Source organism: Brachionichthys hirsutus, unplaced genomic scaffold (assembly GCF_040956055.1).
Source record: "Brachionichthys hirsutus isolate HB-005 unplaced genomic scaffold, CSIRO-AGI_Bhir_v1 contig_976, whole genome shotgun sequence".
NCBI lineage: Eukaryota > Metazoa > Chordata > Actinopteri > Lophiiformes > Brachionichthyidae > Brachionichthys > Brachionichthys hirsutus.
The window spans coordinates 1,089,812-1,109,089 of NW_027180316.1; the positions used below are offsets into that span (position 1 = coordinate 1,089,812).

The 19,278-nt window shown below is 41.5% G+C and overlaps 1 protein-coding gene across 2 annotated transcripts in view; it reads right to left on the reverse strand.

Annotated features, from left to right (window-relative positions):
• Positions 1–19,278, reverse strand: part of dync2h1 (dynein cytoplasmic 2 heavy chain 1) — a 65,884-nt gene that overhangs the window by 29,063 nt on the left and 17,543 nt on the right. Inside the window, exons 42-73 of one of the 2 annotated variants that reach the window (XM_068756703.1) lie at positions 19,062–19,194; positions 18,679–18,886; positions 18,445–18,574; positions 17,716–17,871; positions 17,293–17,552; positions 16,765–17,011; positions 16,487–16,638; positions 16,212–16,356; positions 14,893–14,995; positions 13,549–13,713; positions 12,792–12,916; positions 12,219–12,467; positions 11,957–12,065; positions 11,268–11,381; positions 10,070–10,212; positions 9,663–9,741; positions 9,150–9,310; positions 8,696–8,833; positions 8,020–8,133; positions 7,735–7,895; positions 7,423–7,546; positions 7,168–7,289; positions 6,789–6,875; positions 5,934–6,060; positions 5,202–5,343; positions 4,542–4,651; positions 3,688–3,786; positions 3,077–3,200; positions 2,356–2,519; positions 1,898–2,017; positions 785–919; positions 189–332 (exon numbers count right to left, since the gene is read on the reverse strand). In XM_068756703.1, coding sequence (XP_068612804.1) covers positions 189–332; positions 785–919; positions 1,898–2,017; positions 2,356–2,519; positions 3,077–3,200; positions 3,688–3,786; positions 4,542–4,651; positions 5,202–5,343; positions 5,934–6,060; positions 6,789–6,875; positions 7,168–7,289; positions 7,423–7,546; positions 7,735–7,895; positions 8,020–8,133; positions 8,696–8,833; positions 9,150–9,310; positions 9,663–9,741; positions 10,070–10,212; positions 11,268–11,381; positions 11,957–12,065; positions 12,219–12,467; positions 12,792–12,916; positions 13,549–13,713; positions 14,893–14,995; positions 16,212–16,356; positions 16,487–16,638; positions 16,765–17,011; positions 17,293–17,552; positions 17,716–17,871; positions 18,445–18,574; positions 18,679–18,886; positions 19,062–19,194 — 4,590 coding nt within the window. Of the gene's footprint in view, positions 1–188; positions 333–784; positions 920–1,897; positions 2,018–2,355; positions 2,520–3,076; positions 3,201–3,687; positions 3,800–4,533; positions 4,652–5,201; positions 5,344–5,933; positions 6,061–6,788; positions 6,876–7,167; positions 7,290–7,422; positions 7,547–7,734; positions 7,896–8,019; positions 8,134–8,695; positions 8,834–9,149; positions 9,311–9,662; positions 9,742–10,069; positions 10,213–11,267; positions 11,382–11,956; positions 12,066–12,218; positions 12,468–12,791; positions 12,917–13,548; positions 13,714–14,892; positions 14,996–16,211; positions 16,357–16,486; positions 16,639–16,764; positions 17,012–17,292; positions 17,553–17,715; positions 17,872–18,444; positions 18,575–18,678; positions 18,887–19,061; positions 19,195–19,278 lie in introns of both variants that reach the window. The other variant, XM_068756702.1, reaches the window with a different exon arrangement.

Sequence of the window (19,278 nt, forward strand, 5' to 3'; positions counted from 1 at the left end):
TTTAGTGTGGAAAAAATGCATATGAGAAAATGATGGATAATTTATTTATTTGTTCAGTTACATGAAAGCGCTGGATTGATGTTGTTTTCTGTTAGAGGGAAAAAAATATTTGAACGTATTCTGCAAGATAAACATGATGAAAATGGATGAAAATTGCAACAAGGCGGATTTGTGTGGCTTCCAGTCACCTTCTTTGCCTGAAGAGCTCTTTGGAAGAGGCGCAGAAAAGAAGAAAGACTGAAGCGGTACATGTTGTTGATCTTGGACAGGTCGGTGATGACAAAGTACATCTTGCTGGCACTCTCTGCTAGAGGCAGGTATGCATCCCGCTCCTATGTTAAAAACAGAAAGAAGGGGGAAAGGAAAGGACAGAGATAAATAGCAGAAGATGTCTCATGGATGTTTTAGGGTTACAGAACATACAACAGAGGGCATGGGAAGGAATTTATATGAGTATGGATGTGCAGAAAAGTACAATAGATACATTTTTATTTCAAAGAAGATAGAAGGGGAGAAAATGATACATTAGGAAAGACAGCATAAGGTGTGATAAGACAGGAAATGTGAGGGGAAAATCAAAGCAGAGAACAGAAACAGGGAGTGGGATAAATGATGGACAACTGAGAGTAAACAACAGTTCTGGTATAACAGTGCTCCCTAGAGGATGGCTGTGTCAGGCATATAAAACACCCCTGCTTGTGCAGTGTGCAGTCTATTTGTAGCTATTTATGCAGCGAATGGAGGCTGGTTTTCCATGCATCTATGTGTGCATGCATTACAGTACCTGGTCGAGGGCTTCCTGCAGCCTGTGTGATTCCAGCAGCGACTCCTGAATCAGGGCGCTGCTGGCCTTTGTCTGGTTGAGACTGTCGATCAGCTCCTTGTTCTCCAGAATATTACCCTGAGCTGTAGCCAGAGTCTGACAGACGGACAGACACAAACGCAAGATTAGGTAAGTTTCAGTCAAAAAGAATGGAGAAATAAAAGGGGCGGGGGTGGATTGTTACAGAAGAAAAGGGAAAGTATGCATGTATTTGTTAATTGCCTGAATTCTGCAATCTATGAGCCTCAGGAACAATTTGTTGTTTTACCAAAGCCTGTTGAACAGCCTTTCTAGACCCATCCCAATAATCTTGTGGGATCCATTCTCTGAAAATAACTGATAATTCATTTAAATACATTCAAATGAAAAAAGGTGAAAAACCACGGGCGCATAGAAACCGTCAAGTCACACCTGCTCCTAAAATGCTAGAATAATTGCTCGTTCGGAATAACTGAAGCCTTAACATCCTGCTTTTGGATGGCTCTCCATGTGTCCAAAATGTTATCCTGACTGTGTGCGCAGAAAGGCATGTTGCAAGAATTTACTTTTGCAGCTTGCATAATTTTTTACCGGTAATTCGAAATTTGCAGGGAGACAAAATTGCTAAATTATTTTTGTTGATTTAGGGCATACATTATAAAAGTTAGGTGGTGCATAAAAATAAAAAAAACATGACAGAGACACATGTTTGGTGCGTCTGGCTTAACTACCGGTAAATGTTTTGTCAAACGCATCTGGCTGTGTTCAATGGAGGAAATATGGTGACAGATCACATCCTTGTTGCAGCACTATTAACTCCTCCTGCTTGGTCTGCACACATTGTATCATTCTGTCAACAACCTTATTGTTGGCAACAATAAAGTCTGCGAACAGAGCAGTCCAAAGAGGCACAAAATGTGACTGTGACTGAACGGTGTATAATGACTATACACTACACTGAGTCACATTTTTATATCCAGGGTATAGAATTAGGCTTTGGTAGACAAATGAAAATAAATAATTCAATAAAAGGATAGTGATGCAGCAACAAACACAAGCGCTACTATTATGGGTAATGTGTCTCTGCATGTGTACCTCTAACAGAGTCTCTTCCAGACCAGCCAGCTTTATCTTCTTGTCCTCCTCTTGCTGCAGTAATCTCGTTTTTTCAGTCTCCAGCTCTGGTTTCTCCTGCTGGATGGTCAAGGCTAGGAGCTAATTCAGACACGCGTGCAGAAAATGTTAGAATGTGGACCTACAGATTGGGAATACATGCTGTACTCTCTCTGGTAAATCCACTATATTATTCTACTGCTATTATCATTAGTATCATTAATATTATTTAATATGATACATAAAAAGGTGTACATATTTCATCTCTTTGTATTGTTTTATTTTACACAACATGTTGACGGACAATACCCCCACCCACTATAGACTTCATCTGTTAATGTGTGCACATGACTTCACCTTGTGGATTTTTTTTATTATTAAATCTGGATGTTAGTTAGTGGTGTAATGGTTTGTGTTTGAGTAAGGGTTGCATGGGTTACCTGTCCTCGCAAGCCTGCCCTGGTGGTGGTGAAGTTCACCTCCGTAACCACAGAAGCAGCATCAGGGGGGATGAACGGGGTGGGATTCCGTGTTGCCATGAAGAGCCGGAAGTCCTCGTTGTAGTCAACAACTTTGTCTCCTATCTGGACAATGTATCGAGGACCTGTGTGCATATATGTTGATTAGAGAGAGAGAGCCTCAAAAACACTGCCGGTTACAGGTATGTAGCCTTTCCCTTCAACTCTCCATTATAAATGTCTGCAATGCAGTTACTCCAAGGTTCTGTTGGCATACTTTTTCTATCTTGTTCAGCACCGCTTTTAAGTCGAAAACGCATCCTTCTCACCCACCCTCTGCCCTCACTCTTTCCAATTACTTTCAAATAGACCTTCATCTTCACCTAGAAGACAGCCGTGTGAATCGTCTTAATTATTAAAGGCATCTTTAAAACTTCTGTTAACAAGCACCTACTGATTAAACTTTACAATAGCCTTTGTAGCACTTCTACCTAGCTACCGTTCCAGTTTAAACATCACAGTAGAGAATATTTCTTACATGACCTTGAATGTTCTTCTCTTCTCTGAATTAAATCATCACAATTAAAATCAGAAGAGCAAATTCAAAGCCAGCTGCGCACGAATAAAGGATGTGACAAGCCATATGTGGTATATAATGAATCCCTTTGAAAGCGATTGGTGTTTTTGAGGGTGCATACTGTACCTTGCGCTATGAGGTCCCTCCTCAGCAGTGGGTAGAGAACAGCTTCCACGCCATCCATTTCTTGGATGATTAGTGTTTTTCCAAATCGGACTGCAAGCTCCAGGGAAGTCATGAAATTACTATCCTAAAGAGAGCAGAGATACAGAGAAGGAATTGTAACTATATTTTAAATTCAAGTACTGGTTGATGACCTAAACATCTCTAACATTTCATAACAATATTGTACTATCCCCACTAACATGTAAGAAAAGGTATTTGAGTAACATTCAGATAAAGAATTGCCTTTTATTCCTTTTGGAAGGTTAAAGCTAATTTCCAAATCAATCAATCTAATTCGGCCTTCCGTTTGAGTTCCAGGAGCAAACACAAAATCTCCCTCTCTGTTATAAAAACTCATTGGCATGCCTTTATAATGCAGTAGAGCCACATCTGGCAAAGTCAATATACCATTTCAAAATTATTACCAAAACATGCTGCTATTACTAACTAATAATGACATCATTAACTATCATATAATATGGCCAAGTAAATATCTGGTAAGACAGAGGAGCGGAGTAAAGGCGGCTTAATGTTGTTTGATGTGATTGTTGTGTGTGTGTGTGTCTGTTTACCTGTTGGTTTATAACCTCTAGTCTGTGCTGTTTCAGGTGTGTGCAGAGCCACTCTATAGCTCGGGATGACGGGTCGATCAGGAACGGACAGGCAACGCTCTGGGAGTGGAATGACAACAAAAAAAAAGTTTCAGTTTATGTTGTTTTGGGTCAATTTTATTCAGACAGCGGGTCAGATACTGAATGGAGAAGCGTGTGTGTGTGTGTGTGTGTGTGTTTGTGTGGTGGGGTTACACATTTAGTCCTCTGTATCTAGTTATATAGACAAAAGAAAAAGAAAAAATCCACCACCCTCCATTCATCCTGTACATTTTGGTTCCTCACTCAAACCATCTCAAATCTTTAAAGTCTTTATAATCAGCAGACCAACTCAATACGCTGCCATTTCATTCACACACAAATGAATACAACACAAAACAGGAGACACACAAAAAGGCTAAATGAATGAGTGAGTGCGGCTGCTCTGAATGAAGCAGGAGCCATAAGGATGATTGTGGAATAACGTCTTACCGGTAACTTGAGTGCATTGATCTGAAGGCAGCGATGGTAAAAAATAACACACAGACACAATACAGACAAACGGAGGACAGATGAAGGGCGACAAGGGCAGAATCTTCAATATGACTAATAAAATGAAGTTGGAGATTCTGTTTTACACTCTACTCTGACAAATAGTGCGTTCAATTTATGATCAATTTAACTACAGCCTCATAAAAATAGAGAAAAAATATCTGTGATTAAATTGAATAATGACAGAGAGCATCCTGCATCAAGGCAGATTTGTAACTAAAAACCAAACACAAAGGGAGAGAGGTAATAACAGCATTTGGCACACATGTAAGTTAATGTCTAACCTGCAGTATGACAAGTGCATTCTCCATGGAGAGGTCGTCAGACGGCAGCCCTTCACTCTTCCAGATTAACTGCTCACTCTCCGAGCACAGGAATGACCTCAAGTCAAACTCTGACACAAAAAGCAAACAGATCTTCTGGTAAATTGAATATTTTCACATGAAAAACATTTCTGCTACTTTTTTTTTTTTTATCAGACATTGTGTAATGAACAGTTAGACAGTTACTCCCCTGTACGCCTGAACACTACATCACTTTAAGTGTCGCATTAAGCAATCTGGATAACCAACATGTGCTGAGGCCATTCAATGGATATGAGGACTTCCTGTAGATTGGACAAGCCAGGTCGTTAAAACTATAATTATGTTTAATAGTAAATGAGACGCATGTGGGTGAAAGAATACATTAAAAATGATGTGAAAACTGCATTACATTACCTACAACAATCCACAGCAACACAAATGTTAAGCACCCCCCCTGCTGTATATGCCATTAATGCAGAAGGTACAGCACCTAAATGTGTGTACAGGAACTAATGTTTTTTATGTGTTACTCTACACACACTGTTCCTGTTCATTTGGAAACTGTCTGAAGGAGGTACAGGAGCTTAGTGTAAGAGCTAGCACTGTGTTGCCTTGATAATTTGCTAATAGTGCATTTACTTTTTAGTCCCGACTGGGCCATCCATGTCTCCAGACAGTGTTTTCTTCGGTCTTCAGGAGCTGCAGACAGATAGGTGATGAAGGCTGCAGCCAACATGGTCCTCATTGGGAGTGTATCCAACTCATTCTTTATCTCGGACATCTGATGAGAGACAAAGATCCTGTAGCTTACAAGGTCCCTCTGAGGTCTGATTGGCTGGCGAATACTTTGCTTTTATTACTCAATATCTAGAATCTCTGCATAGTTAACATCCTGCAATATTTCCATACTTCCAACCACTCACGCTCTAATCGTGCACACTTCCTTCTTTAATCTTCCCTTGACAAAGCTATACAACGATGCACAGACATTAACAGAAAATCACAATTACTGCATGGTGTGTTTAAGAGTTAAGGATGTATGCATGTATATTTGAGTATATAAAATATGGGGGCCAGAAAAAAAGGCTCTTTGGTGCAGGCCTTAGGGGAAGCAAAGCCTGGGAGGCTGTGTGTGTGAATGTGTGTGTGTCAGGAAGAGATTGAGTATCTTAATTAAGGTGCAGACAGATGCTGCAGAGACGAATAAAAACAGCCAGAAGGGACTCAAGACAGCAGGATACATCCCGCTATCACTCTCTCCTCACACACAAGCACACATCCTGTTGCTCTTACATGGCAAATGGCCCCTTTCTTAGTAAATATAACCAACCAAAGCACTACACAAACTGAAACATTGATATGTCAAACAACCTGTGCATTCCAACGGGTGTGTTCTCCGTCCAGTTGCGATATGAGCTGCTGGGCGGCGGTAATCGTGTCTTGTGCTTTTGTCACTTCAGCCTCCAACTTAGCCGCCTCCGTCGTACGCAACTGAAACCTGAAACATTGGAAGGACATCAGTTAGAGAGATTGTTGGACAAATCTATGACTGAACTGCAATACAAAGGCAACAAACTGCATTTGTTTTGTTTTTGCAGTTTCCTTGTTTCCCCTGTTTTGTTTTGCACTTTCAGGGAGATTTTTTTTCTTTTTATGCTTAGCTTTTATAAATGGTAAAAAAATAACATCTATGCAAATCTTTCTCTGTTTTTGCTTGTTCATTGGGGCTTTGGTAAACAATTGTTTAATTTTACAAAGATAGAACAAAGTCATTGTAAATATATCATCATGTCCCTGATGTTTAATTCATGTGTAGCAACTTTTAATCTCATTACACATAAAATAGTTGCGGTGATGAGCAATGAGGTGGGATGAGGAGCCAAGTTGCAAAGGAGAAATATATTGTTGTTGGACTATGATTGGTCACATTTTGAGGATGGCCAATATCCAGCCAACTTAAAAGAGGATGAAAAATACCTGCCCTTGAGAAATTATTGATTAAAACCAAGTTTGTATCATTATAAATGGTGAAAAGGCGACATCCTGCATGGATGTCAGTGAGTGAAGGGGAAGTAAGTTTAGGCAAATCCCCCCAAAAAATCCAGAAAAATATCCACAAGGAATAACAAAGTCATTTCAACTGTATTTCGTTCCACAAATCAAACACAGTCAAAATAGAAGGATGGCTGCCTGGAATAATAGATGAAAATTAGGAAGGAGTCATACTTCTCTTTCAACTCATTGACTTTGGCTCCAACAGAGTTGAGCTGTTGCTCGAGTTTATTCTTCCTGTTCTCTGTTTTCCTCAGGTTTCTGAAGCGACACACACACACACACAGTCACTTACAACTAGCAAAGGCATCTCATGTATATGTCATGAAGAGATTATCTTTGTATATAATTTAAAGCACTGTATGTATACTTGATGAGCAATCATATAAAACAAATGTAAAAGCATGTGATCACAGCACCTTTTTTAATTTGCATGTAAAAACTCAGCCGAGAGAGCAGTGCCAAACAACAGCGAGATTGTTTTTGACATCTCGGTGTAATTAAGCGCTCAGGTGTATCGGAGTCGTGTTTGTGCATTTGCGTGTGTTCGTACTCCAGCAGGCCGGCCTGCTCCCTCTCCAGCGGCTCTATTCTCTCGAGGACGTGGGAGTATTGGACGTTGGCTTTGACCCAGGCAGCCAGAGGAGCAGCTGCCGCACTAGCGCGCTTTGCATTCTGAACATAACAGAAAAATCGGCATGCTGTCGCAAACAACTCAGTTAGAACAGCCTATAGTAAAATAAAGTGTGGTCGCTAACATCCACTAATCATACATCTAATTCTTATTCTGCTATCGCAACAAGCTAACCTTGGGATCAAAGGATGCCCTGTTCCTGTTGAGTAGCTCTTCCACACTCTGGCGAATCTCTGGGGTGATGTTCCTGGCCTCAAATGTAGCTATGTCCTCCCTCACACCGCGCTTAGCCAGAAAGCTACAGGAAAAATAACACGGAGAGACAAAAGGAAGAGTGAGAACTGGACTGATATGTGCGTTTCACAGGTCTCACTTTATATGTCACGTCAATGCAGCTGAAGAAGTGAAATAGTCATTAGATTGAAAGAGCGAGACCAACACACACTTGTGTTTTTACATATTCTTCCTGTTGTCTTGTCCTCTCACCTTTTCATGCTGACCCAGGAGGTGTCGAAGGTGCCCATCAATCTCAGTACACCCTCCAGAATGTCTCTGATGACATCAGGGGGCATGCGGAGGGATCGGATCTCAGACAGAGCTTCAGGTTTGATGTTTCCAACTGCACGTTTTGCTTCATCTACCAAGGGCTGGAGGGAAGCAATGATAAGGAGAGAGAGGACGCAGACAAAAGTAGGGATGAGTACAGCAGGAATGGAAAGTATGGGAAAAGCATCAGCCGTGCCAACTGCTCTAATAAATCTGACAACTTGCCTGCACTTCCTTAAGTTCGTCATCTATTTTGGCCTTCCTCTCTTCAATCTTGGACACTTCTTGAGCCATCTTTCCTTTTATCTTCTCCATTTCCGTCTTCTGGTCGCTGGCATTCTGGATAACACATTTTTATCTTTTAAAAATTCTGAAAGAACACAATATTATAGAGCACAACATGCTCACTATTCACTCAGAAAACTTAACCCCGGAACACAACAGCTTCAAATTCTATAAACGCCCTTTCAGAATGTAAATGAGTTCTCCTTTTCCAGTACTTCAAACATGCGTCTCACACACTCAGCACCAGTCCCCATAAAAAGAGCAAAGATGAAAGAAAATATGAAGTGTCAGAGTCAGACAGGCATTGAAGATGAAAAGAGAGAGAGAGGATGAACATTTGGCAACACCTCCCTCTTTCTCAGCTCGATAGTATATGCCTGGAATCTATCAATTTCATCACATTATCCAAAACTAATCACTTCACGATGTTGATGAGGAGGCAAAAGAGAGGACAGGGAGGAAAGAGAGGACAGAGAGAAGGCAAGAGGCCAGCGGGGAGGGTTGAGAGGTGGATAGATGCCACACGGAGAAGACACGAATCCCTGCAGGGCAGCTGTTCTGCTGCCACCGAGTGTCAAGGTTACATCCAGTCATAAACACTGAACTACACACACACCTGCATGGAGAGGGTGATTTCCTGCAGGGCAGAATCTGCCTCCTGTTGTTTAGATTTGAGCAGTGCACTCTGCTCTGCAGCCCGCCCCTTCAACTCATCGACCAATACCTTCGCTTCGTTCAGCTTTGAAACTCCTGCCTGCAGAGACCATAGAGACACTTTGTAATTACATTAAAAACAGTTATCAATCAATAAACTAATCAAGACAGACTGAGAAAGACTTGAAATACTCGAAACCCAGTGATTGTTTACTAATCTATGTGGATTTTGTCAACATGCTGATGTGTAGATTTGATTAGTATTTGTATTCTACTTCTAATAAACTATCTGCAGATGTCACCACAATGTTAAACTGGATTATTGAATGGGCTTTTACTTCTAGATTTTAATAAAAAAAATAAAACATAAAACATACAGAAACAACAACAACAACTATAGCTGTTCACTGCTGTACCTGTAAATGCTGCTGTCTTGTTGTCAGCTGGCTCTTTTTTCTGCGGTATAGCCCAGCGTAAACGTTCAAAAAGGCCATGTATTGGCTGGGTGTTGCTCCATGCTCTGTGCAGGACTCATGAACCATGAGGAACGAACAACACAGATCTCCCAGAGCTGAGCCTGCGGGGAGAAGACAAGGATGACGATTGTGACAGCAAACTGATTTAAATGTAGGAAATGCTTAAAAACAAAAAAAAACAATTTTTTTTGTCAAAATAAATATGTCTCAGATTTAAGTTCTTCCAAAATCGAATTTATGGTTGGTTCATGTCTTTCTGTATTATTCTATTTATAGAACTATGGTTGTAATCGTGATAACTGTGAGATAAATTTCATAAAAGACCAGAACAATTAGAATCAGGGAAATTACCAATTTTTATGAAAATAAACTCACACAATTCAAATGGGTTATCAAAACAGGACATTTTAAAATGATTATATACTTTACAACTTTAAGTATTTTTGGTCCTACCTGAACTTTTACCCTTGGTGGCCTTTTCTCCTTCATGCCTGCCTCCTCCTTCAGTCTTACTGAGCAGTAGTTCAGGAATCTGACAAGTCAAACGCAACACATTCATAATTTGAATAAACAGCCTTAATAAATGCAAAATAAAAAAAACAAACACCTTCAACAAATTTGTTAAAATAAGTTTTCAACTTTCAATTTCAGGTATTGCAGGTTAATGAAATGCACTTCTTAAGCCCTGCAGTAATGGGTTCAGTATGAGGTCTGGAGATACAAGCTACTGACAAATATCGGGGCGACGTGATTCTGTTTTTTAATCTCTCCAGGGATGTATAAATACATTTTTAGGCAGATTTATTAATCTCAGACTGAATGACCCTCATCAACAACTGTCCTCCTCTTCTTGGACTCACCTTCCTCATGCTGCTTTCAGACCATCCTTCCATCCACTGGACAGAACACTTGCGGTAGAAAGCTGGGTTGCTCTCACAATTGATGGTAAAGTTAGAGTTGGAGCAGTCCATTATCAGAACAATGTGGAGGTTCTGCTGGATTCCTAAAGGTGTGTGGTATTCAGAAAGGAACAGAATAGTGAAGAAGAACAGTGGGGAGGTGCTTTCACACAATGTCACGACGACATGACAAAGAGACAGAGAGTGGCACTAGCTTTAGTGTCGGTGATAATGTTTAGCTTGTACGTCCCTGAGGGAGTTGGACTGAGAAGAGGTTTTTAGTGGGATGACATTGACAATCGTAGCATCGCTGATGTGATCCTTTAGCAGAAACGTCCACCTCAGCGACACTACTCTATTTCTGCACGGCACTCACCTTGCACAGAAAGGAGGCAGGGGGGGAAAGATGCAACGACAGAAGAGAGGCAGAAGGAGGAACAGAAAGGCCCTCAGAGAGTGTTTACCTCCTCCAAAGCTCTGGAATTAGAGCTGCTATACGGGCAGATACAGTATATATTTCAAAATCATTACACTCATGTCTAAATATGGTTGTGCATAGCAGAAACACCAGCAGCATCTCCCAGTCATTACTTATGGCCCAATAGAAGCATGGTCCCTTATCTGCACAGACCCCATGTGTTATTTTGTCAGGTATTACTTTGCACGTTGAGTGCACTTCAGGGCATCCTTCGCATAGTGAGTTTTTTAGTCCACAGCGACAGCAACCAGGTTACATCGCCGTCCCTGTCTCTCTCCTCTGCAGTCTGTTAGATGAAGATGTGAGCGTGCGTTGGTGCTTGATGTGTTATTTGTTGGAATTCACACAAAATCCAGCAAAGACTCACCTCCACGCAAGGTCATGTGGAGGTGTGGGTGTGTTGAATCACAAGAAAAAAGGCCCTTCTCTTTCTCCTTCTCCTCTCTCTTCTGTCAGTTTCTAGCTCAGTGTTCCACCGCTCTTTCCATCCAGCAAAGAGTGGCACAACCAAAAGTATGATCTTCCTCTCGGATATCCTTCAAAGTTTTACTTGTTCTTTACCAAATGCTGCACCGTTCCGACCAAGCCTCAAGAAAAACTGCCGGTAGCATTTGAGAAACCCTGACAGAAATTATGAATGTGATCACATGGATCCAATAAAAATAAATACACTTTACATACTATAGGAAAAGTAGTTGTAGAGTGGGCCGGTGAATCCATCCTGAGAAGCAGCATCTTTGAGGGGGGAGAGGAGAGGCTCCATTTCCTCTGGGGTGTACAGACCTGGCACCTCTCCTTGGACCAAATAAAAGCGTACAGGTTTTTTTTTTTGGGGGGGGGGGGGGGGGGTGGTAAATAATACCCACTCCATTGCTTAGCTCACATTCATATGCACAGCACATTTACTCAAAAAGATGATCTGTGATAAAAGAATCCAGGCGAAAACATCCTACATCATTATCATTCATTCAGCCGATGAACTTAACAACAGTTTGGAAAATGTGCTTGAAAACTTGACTCTGGTAGTTGATGTTGCCAGGCAACCAGAAGGAGAAACCATCTTTTCTTTTCTTTTTTACATAAGATGACATAACTCTTTAATTAGTGACATTAGCAGGTGCTGTGGGCGGATTTTACGTCCTGTTGACACAGCCAAGCTGTTTCTCCCTCTATTTATGCAAAAAGAAGCTTCCATCACCTGATTCCTGCTCTAAATTATCGATGAGGGAAACTTAATTCTCACATCTAACTCAATGCAAACTAATTTAATTTTGTTTATTATCCTAATCTTCATGCTGCATGCAACAAACATTATAAACAGTTTTAATTTATTTCTATTGTATTTTCTGTTTCACAAACACAATACACACCTGATGACAGCAGGCTGTTGACCATCTCTAAGAAAGCTGGGTGTACAAACTGATAGTCTTCTAACAGAAGAATCACCTGTTGGCCTTCCAGACCTGCCAGCTGCATCACCTACAAATACAGCAGCACACACCTTATACACGTGATACGCATATGAACCCAACTCACAGCATTTATAGGGCCACCAATACCGTTGCCATTCTACATTTTATTTGGCACATTTGCATAGCACCTTTTCAGGTGCAAGAGAAAAACAATTCTTACCGTCTTGAGATCGTTGCTGAAATGTTTCAGAGAATAACCACGGGAAATTTTGGGTGTGAAAAGCGTGTATCCATGCATGTGTGAAACCAGGTATGTGGCCGTGTGCCGCCCGACTCCACTCCGTCCCGCCAGAAGGAGAGAGCCACCGGGTCGGCTCAGGACCCGATCCACCCTGGACACAAAGTCGCACACCTCCCAAAACAGGAGAAGATCCAGCTCCCTGTTATCACGACTGTACAGCGCTACTCCCTGAAGCAATGAATGGAATAAACAAGAGGTGAAAAGGTGCAAAACAAAACACTTGTAAACATATAAATCATAACGTGTTAAAATAACCAAAAACGGCAAAAGCAAAAGTTCTTATGATGCAACAACCTCTTATAGGGTGTAAATATCGCATGGGCATCACATTAATCATGCATTAACATGAACAAGTTCAATGTAGCTATAGCTGTAGGCACAAAGAGCTCAACTGTACAATCTAAAACATAACGTGTGTGTGTGTTTGAAAGTACAATCCAACAAGCCCGAGGAGACACGCACAATTCTCGACGCTAGTTCCCGACTACGTACCTTTTGAATGACTTGTTTTAGGTCAGAGGAATCCAGACATCCCAGCTGTTTACCGTGAGGAGGTAAAGGCTGGCCTGGAGCCATCACGGCCCCTTCAGAAGATCCCCAGGTCACATAAAAGCCATCTGCAAGCCAGGGAGTAGTTATTAAAGAGTAGTACACACCTCATGCTAATCACACTTATAGGCGCTTTAAAAAAAACACATCACAAAGATAAGAAAAAAGGGTTCTTGAGTAATTGTTCTGTTTTTATCTACTTTACATATGAATTTAAAGAGAAGTTAGAATTAAAGACCTCACTACTAATGTCTCACATCTACTATAACCAAGGTGTTCAAAAGTTATTTGCTGTGGCTGAAACTAAATCTCTGATCAGTGATTTAGAAACATTTTTAATTATAGTTTTCTTAGTGTTTTCTTTACAGTCTTTAGCACTTGGGAGCAGCAAAACAATTTGAAAGATTTTTACAATTTAAAATTAGGCAATGGACCATGCCATAAGACACCGTAAATACAAGGCTGTCAAAAGGAAGCAGCCAATCAAGAAATGTGTTCATCCAGGCATAAACGGGAACCTTAAAATGTGCAAGAGCATGAATGTACGGTATGTGAAGTCTTTAGTAATTAGTCAATATGGAATAGATGTTTTGCTTAATGTTAGAGCTGTTGAATTCTGATTTGCAAAAAGATGTTTCTTGTTTTTGTGCATTTACATTTTTAATTGGGGTCCATGTCAGGAAGAAAATACAGTCCATACCGGTCATGTTGTCGAGGGCGTCAGAGCCCCAGTCTCCCCGTATGATGGAGGAGAGGATGTTGTCAAAGGTGTGGAGGTCTTTAGAGGAAACCAGCCGGTCTCTGAACAGCCTCCTGGCCTCATATGCTACCACTTCCAGTACGCTGTCTGTCACATTGGCTTGAGCTAACGAGGAATTAAAGTATTTGGATTAAAGTCAAAGGGCTGTTGTTGTGTTTCTTCTTTTTTGTGGTATAACAAAATCACCAACCAGAGTAAGACTACCGGTAAATGTACTTGAATTCCTTTTAGAATTAACAGAAAGCCGCTGGCTAACAAAGAGAAAGCTATCGAGACAAGTCACAGTCTTGGTCCCACTTCATCGAACAGTTTCTGACACATGATTACTGAAAGACTCGACAAAGGAGGTCAAACTGGGAACTGATTTTTTGTGGCATAATACATTTTATAGAACATGAAGGAAATTAAAATACTTCAAATGAAAATTTGTCATGCTAATAATTTTCTATGCCTCAAACAAAACTCCATGTCTTGCATGCAGCTCTTAAGAATAAAAGTGATGCATTTGGACATCAATTACCATGGCAACAGTTGAAGCTCTGAAACATTTGGGTCAGGACTGGTGACCCCTTTCAGATTGTCACATTGTTTTCACACTGTGATTACACTGATAGCTATTGTAGAATAATTCTGGAGCTACAGAGATTATGGCATGTTTATTCATTGTAATTATATGCAAACTCATAAATATCAAGTCAGAAGGAAGGTGCAGATTTTTACATACCAAAAGGAAGGTATGCAGCAAGAAGAAGAAAAGAGGGGGGGAAGAAAATAAGTATGTTAAAAACTGATGAGCATTGGAAAAAAAGAAGTTTGTCTGCTGACTTATTCAATTAAAATAAATGATTGGACTCACTATCACAGCAGGAACACATTGCAGAAGAAAGAAGAGTGACAGAGGGAGAGATGAAAGGACAGCAAAGGGAGAGGGTGAGGAAAGAGAAGTGAGGAAAGAGAGAGGAAAGGAGGGAAACGGCGAGAGAGCGATCGAATGAAGAAAAAGGTGAGAGTTGAAGACAGTGCCTGTGAGCTAAAATAATGCAGACACGAAATGAAGGCATTTGGCAGCGTCTGTCGTTCTGGCATCATAACTGACAGAAACATCGAAGCTTTATGTTCCCCATCAACAGCAAAAAAAAAAATGTGAGGAATCTAAGGGCAGAGAAAACAGCGGCTCCTTAAACTCAACATTCTGCTCTTGTTTACGTACAGCAAATCTGAAAATGTAACAGTGAGAATAACTCTTGCGAGTGTCCACATTGCTTAAGCATAAAAAGTGATTACCTGCAGTGAGGTCATATCGCAGCAGGCTGAGGACCCATTCTGTGAGGATGCAGGGAGTGAAGAGGTAGTGGCTGTGGTCATCCACTGTAAACTTGGCTTTCACCTGAGTGTTAAGATTTACAGGGAGAAAGGCGATTCATACGCAAGAAAATTTAAAATAGGCCTTTGTGTTTCTGCTATATCAGGAAACAGATCGCCAAAAATATACAACCGACTTTGTGTCAGTAATAGTTGCAGTTCAGGTCATATGATGCTTCATTTATAGCCTGCCTCTGAACAATGCCTTTACCAAAACAATCTCTCCCGCATTACTCAACATAAAATGCATATAAAAATAATATGCAGGAATTAAATCTTGAAAATGTAATGATATATAGTGATTTTGCTGAAATACTGCAAATATTAGCTCAGGAATGTTCACCATGACAACACACGTTTATATACTGTGAAATTTTCAGTAACATTGCAATGAGCTGCTTGGCGGAGGTCTCTTAGGGCTTTTCTAGTTACGGCCCCCCACGGTGTCCTCACTGTGTGGGAGCTGCAAGCTAATTATGCAAATTGCAGGAGGTGCTCTCCAGCTTGGGAGTGGCTCCAGCCAGGAAGGGTGTGGCCTACACCAACATGTGCCAGTGGTGTCAGGCTGCTGATTGGTGTTGCCTCTTCCAGCCATCATCCACCAATCAGAGGGAACTCAGCTGAAGCTACTTAAGCTCCTTGAGTGCCGGTCAGGGCCACAGCTGATTTTGAATCTCCACCTTGTCGTTGTGTGGGTGATGTGCTGTTAACTTATTGCTAGACTGGGCTTAGAGGACAGATTCAACACCGATTCCCTTCCGATCACAGTAAGTTGATGGGGTCTGGTACACTAGGTGGAGGGGTGCTGACTCAGAGACTGTTTTGTTACCTATGCCGCATGGTTAACAAGCTCAGCGAGGAGTTCTGAGCTTAGTTTGTTTTCTTACTTTGAGCAGCACCCACTGCCCAAGTCTGTTTGTTTTAGGTTCTGTCAAGTTAAGATTGGTTATAAAAAAAGAAAAGTGTTATTTAACCAGTCCCATTTCGTCCCCCAATGAGCTAAGGGGGATGCAACGCATGTCTAAGAATTTGTTGTGTGCCAGTAATGCAATAAATATTAAGATGGTGTACTATAAGTAGATGGTGCTAGATATGCTAAAGAAACTAATTTAAATGTACTTTTGTCTCCGAATATTAACGACCTCCACGGAATGTTTTAATCTAATGCAACGTTGCATTTGTCTATCATGTTACTCGTAGCATTGCATTCAGCAGTGTTGAATTGCGGCTCAAGTCGATACCTGTTCATAGAGCTGCACGAGAGACCCGGCCAGCTGGTGTGTTTTCCCTGGACTGGCCCAGGATGCCTGGCTGCTCAGGCTATGCTGCAGAACAGGCTGCAGGTATGCTGAGTAGATGGTCTGCAATTGCAGCCCATCAGGATAGCTAACAGGGAAGAAAAGCAGGTGGTGACAAGCGTTCGACTTGGTTTGAGATCAAACACAAAAGATGGTGTGTGTTCGTACATAGATGTTCGCCTTGTTAAATCTATAAACCACTTTTGCATCATACTCACTCCATAGTGCAAATTCGGACTATAGATGAGAAGCGTGACGTGAGTGACTGGCTTCCTACAGCACCCCCTGTTGACATGGAGGCCACCACCTGGATGTTTTCAAGACTCACCCACTCCAGGTTCTCATCATAAAATCCCTTGTATGTCAAAGCCTGGAGGGAAAATGGAGGAAGTGACAGGCTGTAATTAATACGGTGGTTAGTAACAGTCTGTGGGTGATTTTTAAGTGCTTCGAAATGTACACGAAATGAATAGAAAGGTGTTTGTGTGATTGCTACCTGTTGTAAGAAGGCAATGAGGTTGCTGGTCCCCCACTTGTCAGGTTTAGGTAGGTTGATGTCTTTGAGATAAAGCACCAAGTTTTCACAGTCTTTGGGCCGGAAGACTCGACCAGTGTTTGAACTGAGCAACAGGCAAGTCTGACTGAGCTTCTGTAGGACGTGGCGTGAAGAGGTCTGGGCACTGCAGTGGACCACAGCCACTTGAGTGGACCGCAGGCGAGAGAAGGCGTAGCTGAGGAGCATGCTAAAGAGAAAACGACGGAGAACACACACTGACCCTTTTCTCTGAGCAGAACATTTAATAGAACGCGTTAAACAGCCACGACAATATTGCTGAATGAGTGAATAAATGTAATTTGTGCTAACAAGAATGCAAAAAAATTCATTTTAGATCCATATTTGACATTTGTTTTGTATTTTCCCATTGGTTTGTAAATGTTTATTTTCAGAGTGTTAAATACTTTGAGTGAAATGTGCTCCGTTTGCTCACGCAAATGTCAGAACGACGTGCGCGTCCATAATTACCCCTTCCCGCAGCCCTCTGGTCCAACCACCATGAAGGGCTGCCTGTGTTGGTTGGTGAGCCACGGTGAGAAGCAGTCAAGAGCTCTCTGCATGTCTGGAGTCTCAATAACAGGCATCGAGTGAGCATGAGAGAGCTGCTCCACTGTCAGACTATCAGGCAGATGGAAAGTATAGGCTGCCAGATGGCCGCTGTCTGCATCGTAGTAGGTGTCTAGTGGTTTCCTAGCATCGGGTGGGCTTTCCCTGGTCCAGCTTAGCAACTGAAAGACAAAAAGTATTAACATCAGAGCCATAATTCCATATCCTACTTTAGTACTCATTGATGGCTGATTCTTCTACTTTTTTTAAATGTGAGACAAAGACATTGTCAGCGTGACTTGTTCTGTCAGCCACCTCCAACATAAAAAAAGAAAAAGTCCTCACCTCTTTGGCAAACTCCTGGCGTGCTTTAAGGTCGAGGTTTCCTCCCAAACCTCTAAGAAGACCGACGACAAACTGGCCTCTCTCCGACACAGCATTGAGGTGTGACAGACCATTCAATACTGTACCCACCAGGCTAGTCTCCACCACGAAATGATTCTGATGAAAGGACATGGAAGACGTTTGAATGGAGAGTTGCGCAACAAATGACACTTGGCATGAACACATAAGACTACGCTTGTCTGTACACCTCTCCAAATTACTTTGAAGAAATTGATTCAGGAGTTGTTGCTAAATTTAAATGTTGAAAAAATGCCCAAATCATATCCAGAGTGAATTCACAATGTCGAAGATGGTGCAAATAAAATATTCCTGGATCTACTCTTCTGGGGAAATCAGCGCAAAACGTTAATGGTCGATTCTGGCCCAAAGTTTGATGGAACCCTTAATCCTGTTAAAAAACTGATCGATCAACAAATGACTGAAGATGCAGAACATGAAAAATGCATTTGTGTGGAATCTGCATACTTGTCAAATTCACACATCAGTGTCAGCAATTATATTTATAACAAACTGGCGGCATGCAAAAATATAATCTTTTAAATCTATATTGTTTTGTACGTACAAAATCATGGCACCACTATTTCAATGTCCAGGCAAACATCTGGAGTTCTGTGCAGTGAAATGATCTGACCTTTTTAGAACTACGATGTAGCCGTAGGGTACAGTTACCTGATTGAGTACCCAATCCAGGGCTTGCTGGAAGTAGTTTCCCAGCCAGTTCTCTAGATTAATACAACAATCCTCTGGCTGACCCTTCAACCATGACTTCAGCAAGGCAGCCACATTGATGTCCTCATCACTGAACATGCAAGTAGGAAGATAAGGAAGCAATAAAGTTTTTGTTTTTTTTATGCATTTGTTAAAAACAGTTGTTTTGCAGACTGCTTGCAAACACTGGCTGACCTGAGAAAGATCATGCCCATGCGGGATATGGTGGCCGGTGAGGCACAGCTGAGGTCATGAGTCTCAAACAGGAAGTTAACATTGGGTCCAAACTGGATGCGTTCTCCGCTGGGCATGGTTAACAATCGATTATCATCAAGCACAGAGTTCAGACTTTCAATCCACTCTGGGTCTATGTCGCCATCGCAGACGATCCAAGAGCTCACCTCTACAAAGAACAAGGACACACTAAAATGTTTTATCCCCAGTGGATATCGATAAGTTTTAAAAATGCTGAGGCTATAAGGTAACAAAAACATTATTGTGTACTGTGTAGAGCACAAGAACATTACCAGTCGTTTTTATCCCAGTTATTAAAAGTTTGTCTGTCCAGCCCTCCTTACCCTGCGGTTCTCTGACCACATTCCTGGCACACTGTGTGAGGACGCCATCTGCCCATTCCCTGGTGTCCATGTCTATATGCCCCAGCAGCTGTTGTCTGGGCATGGCTTTAGGATTCATCGTGTACTGCTTCACCTGCAAAAGTACAGTAATAAGAATTTTCTTTTTTCCCCAACTGATCAATTAAATGTTGAACAAATGTAATTCTTGCTCCTTTTT